Consider the following 14,061-nt stretch of genomic DNA (forward strand, 5'->3'; position numbering starts at 1 on the left):
AGAACAATGGGAGAAACTCCCCAAATACAGGTGTGCCAAGCTTGTAGCGTCATACCCAAGAAGTCTCGAGGCTGTAATCGCTCCCAAATGTGCTTCAACAAAGTACTGAGTAAAGGGTCTGAATACTTTATTTATTTTTATAAATTTGCAAAACATTCTAAACCTGTTTTTGCTTTGTCATTATGGGATGTTGTGTTTAGATTGAGGGGGAAAAAACGACTAAATCAATTTTAGAATAAGGCTGTAACGTAACATAATGTGGAAAAAGTCAAAGGGTCTGAATGCTTTCTGAATGCACTGTATGTACAGTTGCACCCAAAATTATTGACACCCTTGATAAAGATTAACAAAAATTACTGTAGAAAATAAATAACAAAATACTGAGCTATTGTACGTCACACAGTTATATGTACAGTATATTATAGACTACGTCCAGTATATCAATCTCATGTACTAAGTCACTAAGTACAAACTCTCCTTCTCTAAGTTTCAATAACTCTAAGAATATTTTTGTTGATGAATAGAACCTAAAAATCCCACATGGGCTTTTCTTCATTATGAATTCATAATCATATGTATACTTCTGATGTAAAACCCAACACTGAAAAAGAGAAGTGAAATACTGCCACGTCATAGAAAAATCATGACACTGTCTGATGCATGGGACGACACACTAAAATGCACACGACTTAAATGTTTAACAATTAGATGGGAAAAACCTGACCGAGACAATTATTAGGGGGAGACCCTTGTCTGGGTCTCCCCCTAGCTCCACCTTTATAGTATAAAGACTGGTCCTCTGTACACCACAACAACGCAGAGAATAAAGCTTGACACCTGAAGTCACAACACTTTACTCCTCATTCACTCTCCACCCCACCTGACCAACTCTAAGCCAGCATGTTCACCCCTCGTCTTGCTATGCTGTCTGCGCTTGTTCTGGTACTCAGTGCCATCACTTTTACCGAAGGTAAGAGACAACTGTAATGTTTGTATTTTTGTTCGTATTTTTGAGTGTGTGTGTGTGTCCCAAACTGACCTATAAGTGTGTGTTCTGTGTGTTGTCTAGGCCTGCGTATGGCAAGCGGACCGAAGAAATGTTGTTTTACCTTTGCTGATCGTCAGATACCCAGAGGTAGAGTGGTGGGTTACACCAAGACCAGCCAGCAGTGCTCCAACCCAGCCATTCTGTGAGTAACCGTACTGTTATTTAGCTGTTACTGTGTGAGAGTGGATATGTGGCGATTAGTGCTTGAGAGGGATTTCTAAGTTAGTGTGATCCAAACACTCAAGGTACTGATGTCAAAGAAAAGTGTTATGTTGTAATATTACAGGTGTCAGACAGAGAGCCATTGATTCAATCATGCTGTGACTGAGATAGTTATAGGACTGACAGGGAATGATTGGTATTCATGGTCCAAATCCTCAAAGAAATCAGTGTAAGAGACCGTTCCACAAAGAGAGAGCGAGCTTCTTCTTCTTTTTGGTGACTTTCCCTCTGTTGTATAACCCAGAATGTGTTCCTCTTTCCTGTGATGAACTTTCATTACCTCACTTTCACGTCGTCACGCATTTTCCTTTAAAAATGAGAACAAAAGTCCTCTGACATCATCTAAAACTAGGTTAAAAATCTAACATATATCTAAAACAGGATGTCAATAGTCATGAGTGAGCCTTGGATGTCTTGCATGTGATTGTCCCTATGCGGTGTTGCTGCTGTTATGCTGTGCTAATAACCCTGTTTTTCTATGTCCAGGTTTAAGACTCAGGCGGGGCGACAGGTGTGTGCCAGGTCCTCAGACAGATGGGTGAAGGACTACATCAACTTCCTGGACAGCAAGAAGTCTGGGGAGCAGACACCACTCCTGTAACCATGGTGATCGGACCGTCAGCTGTGTCAACATCAAAGCAAATCCTTCAGAACCTCTTTTGTACCACTATTTCACAAGGACATGGCCAGTGATCTGCCTCAGAGAGAGCAGTCATGGTCCTGAGCCAAAACACCACCTGGGTCTGGGGAAATAGATAAGCTAGATGATTTCTATATAACTGTAACACTGTGAGCAGCCTGTATGCCTGTGATCAAATGACAGAGAATGATTTGACAGAGAACGATTGTCAATATTTATTTTTTAAATTAAATTCGATACACAATTTTGTAGAATGTGTTGTGCATAGCGATGATTAGATTAAATTAGAGTGTAGTTCCATAGAATGACCTAGGTTATGTTACATTTAAGTATTCTTGATTACTGAATTGCAGGATATAGGCCTATATTCTGTTTTATTGCCTTCAATTCATTAAAATGCATGTAGACAAATCATTTGTTGGTTTCAATGCCTCGCTCTCTGTTTTAATACTTACCTGATTAAACAGGACTGTAAAATATCTCTAAACCACACTGAATATTCAGATGCACTCAATTGTGTAAGTGTGTCTAACTGTCTCAGCGTGAAGGACATGACAGTTTCACTGGCCAGCTCATTCTTGAGCTGATATGTTACATGTAAATGAACTGTAGTGGTGGATTTCTAACTATTGTATCAGTCATAGGCTCATAGTGTGTGTGTGTCATTGCCTCATCCGCACAGCAAGTGGTACTGGGGCGCCAAGTCTAGGTCCAAGAAGCTTCTTAACAGCTTCTACTCCCAAGCCATAAGACCGTAGAACAGCTAATCAAATGGCTACCCGGACTATTTGCATTGACCCCCTCCTAGATATACATACTACGTAAATTACATGAGACAAAGGAATGTGTAGCATTGGGGAAATCAAATCAAAGTTTATTTGTCACGTGGGCCGAATACAACAGGTGTAGACCTTACAGTGAAATGCTTACTGACAGGCTCTAACCAATAGTGCAAATAGTCCGGGTAGCCATTTGATTACCTGCTCAGGAGTCTTATGTCTTGGGGGTAAAAACTGTTGAGAAGCCTTTTTGTCCCAGACTTGGCACTAGTGGTATGTGGTATTTGTTAATTGTAGGTTTGCCCATGGAGCTGGGGATCAGAAATGTCCCGTGCGAGAGAGGCAGGTACAGATTTCCAGGGTTAGAGTAGTGCAGAAGTTGTCATATGCTGAAGCAGTGAAGAAAGTAGAGGAAGATGGGTTAAGGGGGAGGGATCCTGAGAGGAGTGGTTGGTGTGAGTAGTACATCTGTATCAGTACAGAGGGCTAGGCAAACAACTGATATATGTTTCAGTAAGATTGAATTTTTAGCATTTATAGCAATGGTTATCAACTGTACTGCAGGGATGGAATGTAAGTGTCCGAAAATGGAGGTTGTGGTGGCAGCTGCAGAGAGGTATTTGGGTGTGAGACTTGACATCAGAAGAGTTACAAGGTGTATTAAGTGGTGGTGTCCCATCCTTTCAGGTTGTTGGCATGAGGTAGGACTAAATAGATTTAAATAGTGGAGTAGGGTGGTGTTATTTTTAATTATAAACACAATTATATTGTGAGTGTAGTGTTAGATGGTAGGGTATTTGTTTATTTACTTATTTATTTTTTCAAGCGAAGTATAAGGGAGTTGTACTCCAGTCTAGTAGGTGGCAGTAACGCAACATATATTGGATGCCAACCGCCGTTAAACCTCATCGAATAAGAATGCAGTTCGTATTTAGAACCAATAGAATTCGGTAGTCTGTCGAATCTGATGTGACATCACAATTTCAGATGTCTCTAGCCAATAGGCATATACAGTAGTTCCAAAGGAGGAGACACTCGCCTTTCGAGATTGCAACACGAATATTTTCCCACTTGTGCGTTTTGTAAACGGTTTATTCTACTAGTCGTCGTAACCTATGTTGATAGTCTACCACCAACCCAATGTCATTCATTTGGGCCCGTTGAGAGGCACAAGGGTTCTGTTGCTACTAGTAGGCTACATACAAACGTTGCGTTGCAGGAAGAGGACGGCTCTTTTTTTAAAGCAGTGTCTCTTAACGCTTTTGTTCCGTGTTTTTATAAAACATTTTTATGTCTGATCTATTCGTCTCTAGGGTGGGTGGTGTCACAGTAGTACTACAATGATCGAACGACCAGAATCTGCAGTTCCCAGCATTGCAGTAAGTGTTATTCTTATCACATCAAATCAATGATATTTTCTATCGTGTAAACTGGACACACATTTTCATTAATTAATTGAAAGCAATACTATGAATGCATCCCATGTTGTCAATATCCAACGTTAAAACCCCATGATCGTCCGAGGCAATAGGAGAAAGAGGAATGTAACCGAAAATGAGGATTTCTTTCATAGCTCTTGGCCTGAGTGGGTTTATTCCACTCCATTCTCCCTTATAATTCACTAGAAAACCAGCCTCTGGCAACGGAAGACTACGCATGAACGTTCTATTATAGGCCTTGCCTTAGGTTGGAGCATCTCGACTGCTACTCCGCTTTGTTGTACCCAGTTACGTTGTGTTATTACGCGTTGTATCATTCTATTGCGCTGCATACATTGTGTAGATATGTTGTCTTTATTATAAAGGTAACAATTGTAACCTGCTCTTGCCAAGTGCACCCATCGCTTTAAAACCGGCTCACGCACCGACCGATCAAATTGAATAGTACCAATGACATCCCACGTCAAATCGTGGAAAGGAATGGACATGCATGCATATTAATGCGCGCTTTGGAGAGACTCACCCTAACATTGCGAATGCACTATGGCATTTCTGAGAAAAGGCTTATGTTTCCAATAATGCTTTTGTTTCCATGGAAATATCTGAAACATCCATAGGCTATATGAATAGGGCAATTTTGTATTTGCCCACGTGATGAAGGTTATTGGATGTAGTTGAGTCTTTGATGATTTCCTTCTATAGAGCTCACCAGCTTAGAATGCTTAACAAAACGAAATGAGTTACCTCTGGTTCATTTAGCCATTCCTAATGGGGAAATAATGTGGTTTTGGGATACATGCTGAAAATAAGGTCTGATGTTAACACAGGCTTAGGAGCTCTTATAGGTTTTGTTCTGAGATAAGTCAGATAACGTGACCTTAATGAATTATGAAGCCTTTATGTGGGGGTGGGGGGTTTATTACATAAATGTTTCAAAATTCACAAAAAGTGATGTTAGCTGATGAAGAGTATCTCATTAAACAAAACATATAAGATCTCCTACGCCTGTGTTTACCACAAACCTTATTTTCGGCATATATACAAAAACTCAATTAAATTTCCCTATAGGATTTGTCCAACGAACCATGGTGTAGTTAGTGCCTACAAAAAGACGCCAGTACTATTTCTCTCTGTAGGCTGTAAGTGGGTCTTGTTCAATCAAAATTTGACTAGGCCTATGTTCAATATGCAGAAAAACATAATAATTTGACAAATTTGCATTGGCAAACAACAGAGAATCAAATGCAGATGTCATCCAGAGGGGGTTAAGAAATTATACTTGTGCCTTTAAACAGCTTGGGAAATTCCCGAAAATGATTTCATGGCTTTAGAAGCTTCTAATAGGCTAATTGACATCATTTGAGTCAATTGGAGGTGTACCTGTGGATGTATTTCAAGGCCTACATTCAAACTCAGTGCCTCTTTTCAAAAGAAATCAGCCAAGACCTCAGAAAACAAATCTCCACAAGTCTGGTTCAGCCTTGGGAGCAATTTCGAAACGCCTGAAGGTACCACGTTCATCTGTACAAACAATAGTACGCAAGTATAAACACCATGGGAACACCACGAACGTACTTTGGTGCGAAAAGTGCAAATCAATCCCAGAACAACAGCAAAGGACCTTGTGAAGATGCTGGAGGAAACAGGTACAAAAGTATCTATATCCACAGTAAAATGAGTCCTATATCGACATAACCTGAAAGGCCACTCAGCAAGGAAGAAGCCAATGCTCCAAAACTGCCATACAAAAGCCAGACTACGGTTTGCAACTGCACATGGGGACAAAGATTGTACTTTTTGTGTCCTCTGGTCTGATGAAACAAAAATAGAACTGTTTGGCCATAATGACCATTTATGTTTGGAGGTAAAAGGGGGAGGTTTGCAAGCCGAAGAACACCATCCCAACCGTGAAGCACAGGGGTGGCAGCATCATGTTGTGGGGGTGCTTTGCTGCAGGAGGGACTGGTGCACTTCACAAAATAGATGGCATGATGTGGATATATTGAAGCAATATCTTAAGACATCAGTCAGGAAGTTAAAGCTTGGTCGCAAACGGGTCTTCCAAATGGACAATGACCCCAAGCATACTTCCAAAGTTGTTGCAAAATGGCTTAAGGACAACAAAGTCAAGCTATTGGAGTGGCCATCACAAAGCCCTGACCTCAATCCTATAGAAACTTTGTGGGCAGAACTGAAAAAGCGTGTGCGAGCAAGGAGACCTACAAACCTGACTCAGTTACACCAGCTCTGTCAGGAGGAATGGGCCAAAATTCACCCAACTTATTGTGGGAAGCTTGTGGAAGGCTACCTAAAACATTTGACCCAAGTTAAACAATTTAAAGGCAATGCAACCAAATACTAATTGAGTGTATGTAAACTTCTGACCCACTGGGAATGTGATGAAAGAAATAAAAGCTGAAATAAATCATTCTCTACTATTATTCTGACATTTCACATTGTTAAAATAAAGTGCTGATCCTAACTGACCTAAGACAGGCAATTTTTACTAGGATTAAATGTCAGGAATTGTGAAAAACTGAGTTGAAATGTATTTGGCTAAGGTGTATGTAAACCTCCGACTTCAACTGTATATAATTAATATTTTCAGTTTAACTGATTCATCAACCTTTTATTATTATTTGTGGTGTGGTTTTCATGTAAGCCCTTTTGGGCTTCCATCCTCACCTGCACACCATTTTTACAATTATAAAAAAAAAAATAATAATATTTATCATTCATTTTTCTTTGGCGCGAATAAATAAAACCTAAAGCTACATCACCTTGCTTGCAAGGAGCACCAAAATCTCATCACGTTGTTAAATCAAATCTAATTTTATATGTCACAATGGCCGAATACAACATGTGTAGACCTTACAGTGAAATGCTTACTTACGAGCCCCTAACCAACAGTGCAGTTTCAAAAAAAATACAGATAAGAATAAGAGATGAAAGTAACAAGTAATTAAAGAGCAGCAGTAAAAAATAACAATGTATAGAGGGGGGTGCCGGTACAGAGTCATGTGCGGGGTCACCGGTTATTTGAGGTAGTATGTACATGTATGTAGAATTAATTAAAGTGACTATGCATAGATGACAACAGAGAGTGGCAGTGGGGTGGGGGGGGGGGGGGGGGCAAATGCAAATAGTCTGGGTAGCCATTTGACTAGATGTTCAGGAGTCTTATGGCTTGTAGGTAGAAGCTCTTTAGAAGCCTCATGGACCTAGACTTGGGGCTCCAGTACCGCTTGCTGTGTGGTAGCAGAGAGAACAGTCTATGACTAGGGTGGCTGGAGTCTTTGACAATTGTTAGGGCCTTCCTCTGACACCGCCTGGTATAGAGGTCCTGGATGGCAGAAAGCTTGGCCCCAGTGATGTACTGGGCCGTACGCACTACCCTCTGCAGTGCCTTGTGGTCGGAGGCCGAGCAGTTGCCATACCAGGCAGTGATGCAACCAGTCAGGATGCTCTCGATGATACAGCTGTAGAACCTTTTGAGGATCTGAGGACCCATGCCAAATATTTTCAGTCTCCTGATGGGGAATAGGTTTTGTCGTGCCCTCTTCACGACCTTCTTGGTGTGTTTGGACTATGATGTGGACACCAAGGAACTTGAAGCTCTCAACCTGCTCCACTGCAGCCCCGTCGATGAGAATGGGGGCGTCCTTTGTCTTGATCACGTTGAGGCAGAGGTTGTTGTCCTGGCACCACACGGCCAGGTCTCTGACCTTCTCCCTATAGGCTGTCTCGTTGTTGTCAGTGATCAGGACTACCACTGTTGTCATCGGCAAATTTAATGATGGTGATGGAGTCGTGCCTGGCTGTGCAGTCATGAGTGAACAGGGAGTACAGGAGGGGACTGAGCACGCACCCCTGAGGGGCCCCTGTGTTGAGGATCAGCGTGGCGGATGTGTTGTTACCTACCCTTAACCCCTGGGGGGGCCGTCAGGAAGTCCAGGATCCAGTTGCAGAGGGAGGTGTTTAGTCCCAGGGTCCTTAGCTTATTGATGAGCTTTGAGGGCACAATGTTAATAGAGCTAGGCGTCCCGCTAGCGGGACAACTTCCGGTGAAACTGGAGGGTGCGTAATTCAAATAAATAATCATAAAAATTATGGATATTAAACATTTAGGTACATACAAGTGTCTTATATCGGTTGAAAGCTTAAATTCTTGTTAATCTAACTGCACTCTCCGATTTACAGTAGCCATTACAGCGAAAGCAGGCCATGCGATTGTTTGAGGGCGGCGCCCCACATCAAAATGTTTTTCCACCGGCACAGGATTCATACATTCACATATAACAATAAAATATTCACAGACTTTTTGAAAATCTTCCTCTGATTTGTCATCCAAAGGGTCCCCGCTATAACATGTAGTGTCGTTTTGTTAGATAAAATCCTTCTTTATATCCCAAAAAGTCAGTTTAGTTGGCGCCATCGATTTGACTAATCCACTTGTTCAACATACAGAGAAAGGAATCCGAAAATCTACCCCTCAACTTTGTTTCAACAAGTCAAAATATGTTTCTATTTACTCCTCAGATACCTTAAAATATAATCAAACTTTAATTTTTCTTACGGAAAGAACTATGTTCAATAGGAAACCGATTTTTAGCAGGTGCGATCTGTCTTCATCGTGTGCGCATACACACATTTCCAAGACTGTGTCCCTGTACTAAAACAGATATTTATTATTTGTTTTGGAAGTTGCAAGCCTGAAACCTTGAACATAGACTGCTGACACCCTGTGGAAGCCATAAAAATTGCATCCTGGGTGCTAGAATTCAGTATGCCCCTATACTTTCCATTGTAAGAGCATGGGCTCTCCAAAAAAAACATATTCTGGTTGCTTTTGCTTTGGATTTTCTCCTACCATATCTATTGTGTTATATTCTCCTGCATTATTTTAACATTTCTACAAAATTCAAAGTGTGTTCTTTCCAATGGTACCAATTTTATTCTTATCCTGGCTTCAGGGCCTGAGCAACAGGCAGTTTACTTTGGGCACGTCATTCATGTGGAAATTGAGAAAAAGGGGCCTAGCCCTAAGAAGTTTTAAGAGTCCATGTTACCGCAGACATGGACTCAACCGCACAAATACCTGGCTGTTCCGTCTTTAGTGCAGGGTTCCGGTCTAGCTCACTGTGGTCAGAGGCCACTTTCGGTATTGCAGTTTAGTTGACGGCGAGCCCAAAAAGACAATTCCCGTAGACAGCCCTGTAGAGAAGTCCAATTTGAAATCCCCCCCCCCCCCCCCCGTTGTTATCGTTATCACCTTTGTACCAAAAATATCCTTTGAATTATTTAAGTAGAGTTATTGGCTCTGTAAAGCAGATGGCAACCGCCATGAAACGGCTTATGCGGACGGGAGTAGATTACGTTGACAACAACGGTCAGCCATCTTGGATGCTGTCTCCAGTTATTATATACCTCAGTGCTTCAGTGAGCTGTTCGTTCCACACAACAAATAAAAGGTTATGATGTTTGTTTTATTTTCATGACGGTCTTCCTCCATAATCATCGGTTACATGATTATACATGAATTGTGCCAGCCCTAGAATTTACATGTTACCCCCAGGTGATGAGAACGCTTAGATGGCATCACAACAACATTATGTAACCCAGCATGGGCAGGGAGCGAGTATGTAAATTGATTTAGGGCCATTTAAAATCACTTACTTGCCCGCCTGTACACATACTGACCTGTAAACAACAGCAAGATATCCATTTCGGAGAGATTCACACGAACGTTTTATGTATGTTCCCTTTTGCTTAGGCATGTTATTTTCCACCAATGACGTGAGTAAATTGCAAAACTTTTGATTGATACAGATCAATTGGGGGCTGTGGGTGATTATGTCACATGCTGATGCACAGACCTGATTACATGAATGTCACATTTGACCTATCTGGGAAACTGAACTACACATACCGGTACTATATTGCAGAGATAGATATGGGCTTTGCTATAGGGCCTATGTGATGGACAGAAAAGCCTAGGGGGTTTTGTCTCTGCTATTACTGGTTGTCTGGTTTTATATGCCATTTCTCTTTGACATGATGTGCCCTGATTTTCTCCATTGATAATATTTTTGTAGCTGTCAGTTACTTGCACTGAGTGCCAGTTCAGAAACTGAAGGAAATATTGAGAAATATTTCTAATCTGCCCCTTGGTTTTGTTGTCAAGTGGTATCAAAATCAGTATGGGGGGGAAATAGTATTGGATCTCGGTTTGTCACTACATGTAATAACACATTAGTTACTACATATTAGTTTAGGCCTCAATCCCCTCAAATCTACGAGACACAGTGCTGGGTTAATGAAGGGTAATATGCGGAATATGATACACACAGATTAATGATACACACACACACACACACACAGATTAATGATACACACACAGATTAAGGCAAATTCAGCACACACACAGTGTATCATAGAGCTTAAAACTCCAACTCCTTTCCTCAAAGGGAAATTACCTGTACTCAGACACATCAGACAAATTAAATCAAATACAATTGTATTTGTCACATGCTTTGTAAATAACAGGTGTAGACTAACAGTGAAATGCTTACTTACGGGCCCTTCTCAACAATGCAGAAAAAAAGCGAAATAGCAGAAACATTTAAAAATAATAACACAAGGAATAAATCCACAATGAGTAATGATAACATGGATGTATACACAGGGTACCAGTACTGGGTTGATGAGCAGGGATACGAGATAATTGAGGTAGATATGTACAGTACCAGTCAAAAGTTTGGACACACCTACTCATTCCAGCGTTTTTCTTTATTTTTAATATTTTCTACATTGTAGAATAATAGTGAAGACATGAAAAATATGAAATAACACATATGGAATCATGTAGTAGTAGCCAAAAAAGTGTTAAACGAATCAAAATATATTTCAGTTTCTTCAAAGTAGCCACCCTTTGCCTTTTGTTCCTTCGAATTATCAGCCTCAGAAATTGCAGCCCAAATAAATGCTTCACAGAGTTCAAGTAACAGACACTTCTCAACATCAACTGTTCAGAGGAGACTGCATGAATCAGGCCTTCATGGTCAAATTGCTGCAAAGAAACCACTACTGAAGGACACCAATAAGAAGAAGAGACTTGCTTGGGCCAAGAAACACAAGCAATGGACATTAGACCGGTGGAAATCTGTCCTTTGATCTGATGAGTCCAAATTTGAGATTTTTGGTTCCAACCCCCGTGTTTTTGTGAGACGCAGAGTAGGTGAACGGATGATCTCTGCATGTGTGGTTCCCACCATGAAGCATGGAGGAGGAGGTGTGATGGTGTGGGGGTGCTTTGCTGGTGACACGGTCTGTGATTTATTTAGAATTCAAGGCACAGCATGGCTACCGCAGCAATATGCCATCCCATCTGGTTTGTGCTTCGTGGGACTATCATTTGTTTTCCAACAGGGCAATGACCCAACATACCTCCAGGCTGTGTAAGGGCTATTTGACCAAGAAGGAGAGTGATGGAGTGCTGCATCAGTGGACCTGGCCTCCACAATCACCCCGACCTCAACCCAATTGAGATTGTTTGGGATGAGTTGGACCGCAGAGTGAAGGAAAAGCATGATTGTTGGAAAAGCATTCCAGGTGAAGCTGGTTGAGAGAATGCCATGAGTGTGCAAAGGGTGGCTACTTTGAAAATGTTTTAATATAAAATATATTTTGATTTGTTGAATACTTCTTTTGGTTACTACATGATTCCATATGTGTTATTTCATCGTTTTGATGTCTTCAATATTATTCTACAATGTAGAAAATAGTAAAAATAAAGAACCCCTCGAATGAGCAGGTGTGTCCAAACTTTTGATTGGTACTGTACATTTAACTAGGAATAAAGTGACTAGGCAACAGGATAGATAATACACTTTAACAGCAGCGTATGTGATGAGTCAAAAGAGTAAGTACAAACAGGGTCAATGCAGATAGTCCGCGTATATGACTTGGGGGTAGAAGCTATTCAGGGTCCTGTTGGTTCTAGACTTGGTGCATCGGCACCGCTTGCCATGCAGTAGCAGAGAGAACAGACTATGACTTGGGTGGCTGGACATACCACAAAGTGTTTGCTCTCTTAGCAGCCATATTGTTTCCTGGTTCTATAGGATACATGTTTTCAGGGTGGTAGACAGTGGCCCACTGGGTTGCTGTGTAGGAGTGACTAGTGTGGCCCATCTCTCTCTCTACCCCTGAGTTTTCCATTGGGACACACACAAGGGCCGTTAGCAGGGGTGAGCAGCAATCGATTGCATTTGCCTTGTGTAGCGTGCATGACAACGAGCTGGGAGAGGATGAGATTTACAGCAGGGAGAGGGAGGAATGGAGAAATACAGTACTAGAGAGGAGGAGAACACACAACTTGGGAACGCCTTGGCTGTCATCTGGTGTGAAATCCATGGTCTCCATGATGACGTCTCTCAGATGATGGATATGATACAACTGGTAAATAAACGGGGAGCAGTTAGACTACCTTACCCATTTTACTCACCTCACCCCCAAAACCCTGTTTACCCCTCTCCTTCAATGGTGCTTTGTCACTCCCGGCCAGAGAAATCTGAATCTAAAACCAACTCTTTGTCTCCGTGTGAGTGTGTACGCAAATGCCGTGTACACAATCGCAAGGTGTTTGTCCCCCCGGAAGATTCCGGAGTAACTCGGTGTGTTTTCTTCCAGCAGAGGAATCTGGAGGGGTATGTGGGGTTCGCCAACCTCCCCAACCAGGTGTACAGGAAGTCAGTGAAGAGGGGCTTTGAGTTCACGCTAATGGTTGTTGGTGAGTCACTTTGCTTATTTTTTGTCTGTGTGTGAAAAAGAAATGTAAACCATGCCATTTGAGGTTTAATATTTAGTTTGAATGGATTGTGTGGATCGGTGTGTTTTTCCTATGTCTCTGCATGGAGTTGAAGTTGAAATGTCATTGGACATTTTGAGTTATGACTGAATGTGTTCATTATTTGTACATCTCTAGATCTCTATACTGGAAAACTTGTGGATTGAAGAATTAGCAAACCACAGAATGTATGAATGAACTTGTTGGAATCTGGTGTCTAAGAAGATAAGATGGGTAGAGAATGTAGGCTTGATGGGTTATACATATTCACAGACACACAATCACATGTTTATTGAATCATCACTCTGCATGAGGCAATTGATGTCAGGATATACAGTATTCAAATCAAATTTTATTGGTCACATACACATATATTTAGAAAATGTTATTGCTGGTGTAGTGAAAGGCTTGTGTTCCTAGCTCCAACAGTGCAGTAGTATCTAAAAAAAGATTCACAACAATACACACATCTAAAATAATGGAATTAAGAAATGTATAAATATTAGATTGAGCAATGTCGGAGTGGCATTGACTAAAATACAGTAGAATAGAATACACTATATACATATTAGATGAGTAAAGCAGTATGTAAACATTATTAAAGTGACAAGTGTTCCATTATTAAAGTGGCCAGTGACTCTATGTATACAGGGCAACAGCCACTAAGGTGCAGAGTTGGGTAACCGGGTGGAAGCCGGCTAGTGATGGCTATTTTAAGTCTGATGGCCTTGAGATAGAAGCTGTTTTTCAGTCTCATGGTCCCAGCTTTGATGCACCTGTACTGACCTCGTCTTTTGGATGATAGCGGGGTGAACAGGCAGTTGATGTCCTTGATTTATCTTTTCGGCCTTCCTGTGACATATGGTGCTGAAGGTGTCCTGGAGGGCAGGTAGTTTGCCCCCGGTGGTGCGTTGTGCAGACCGCACCACCCTCTGGAGAGCCCTGCGGTTGCGAGAGGTGCAGTTGCCGTACCAGGCGGTGATGCAGCCTAACAGGATGCTCTCCATGGTGCATCTGTAAAAGTTTTAGGGGCCAAGCCAAATTTCTTCAGCCTCCTGAGGTTGAAGAGGCGCTGTTGCACCTTC

General features: G+C 41.6%; 2 protein-coding genes across 3 annotated transcripts in view; both read left to right on the forward strand.

Moving 5' to 3' along the window:
* The first annotated feature begins 816 nt into the window (after positions 1-816).
* Positions 817-2,324, forward strand: LOC115151866 (C-C motif chemokine 4-like). Its single transcript, XM_029696173.1, has 3 exons — positions 817-970; positions 1,070-1,190; positions 1,757-2,324. Exons 1-3 carry the CDS (start codon positions 901-903, stop codon positions 1,869-1,871), a joined length of 306 nt encoding a protein of 101 aa, XP_029552033.1. The 5' UTR covers positions 817-900; the 3' UTR covers positions 1,872-2,324.
* Positions 2,325-3,718: 1,394 nt separating this feature from the next.
* LOC115151867 (septin-7) overlaps positions 3,719-14,061 on the forward strand; it is a 37,392-nt gene continuing 27,049 nt past the window's right edge. Inside the window, exons 1-2 of one of the 2 annotated variants that reach the window (XM_029696174.1) lie at positions 3,719-4,068; positions 12,820-12,919. In XM_029696174.1, the coding sequence (XP_029552034.1) occupies positions 4,030-4,068; positions 12,820-12,919 (139 nt within the window). In that variant the 5' untranslated portion in view covers positions 3,719-4,029. The remainder of the gene's footprint in view (positions 4,069-12,819; positions 12,920-14,061) is intronic. The other variant, XM_029696175.1, reaches the window with a different exon arrangement.

The sequence above is a fragment of the Salmo trutta genome, chromosome 17 (assembly GCF_901001165.1).
Source record: "Salmo trutta chromosome 17, fSalTru1.1, whole genome shotgun sequence".
Lineage (NCBI taxonomy): Eukaryota > Metazoa > Chordata > Actinopteri > Salmoniformes > Salmonidae > Salmo > Salmo trutta.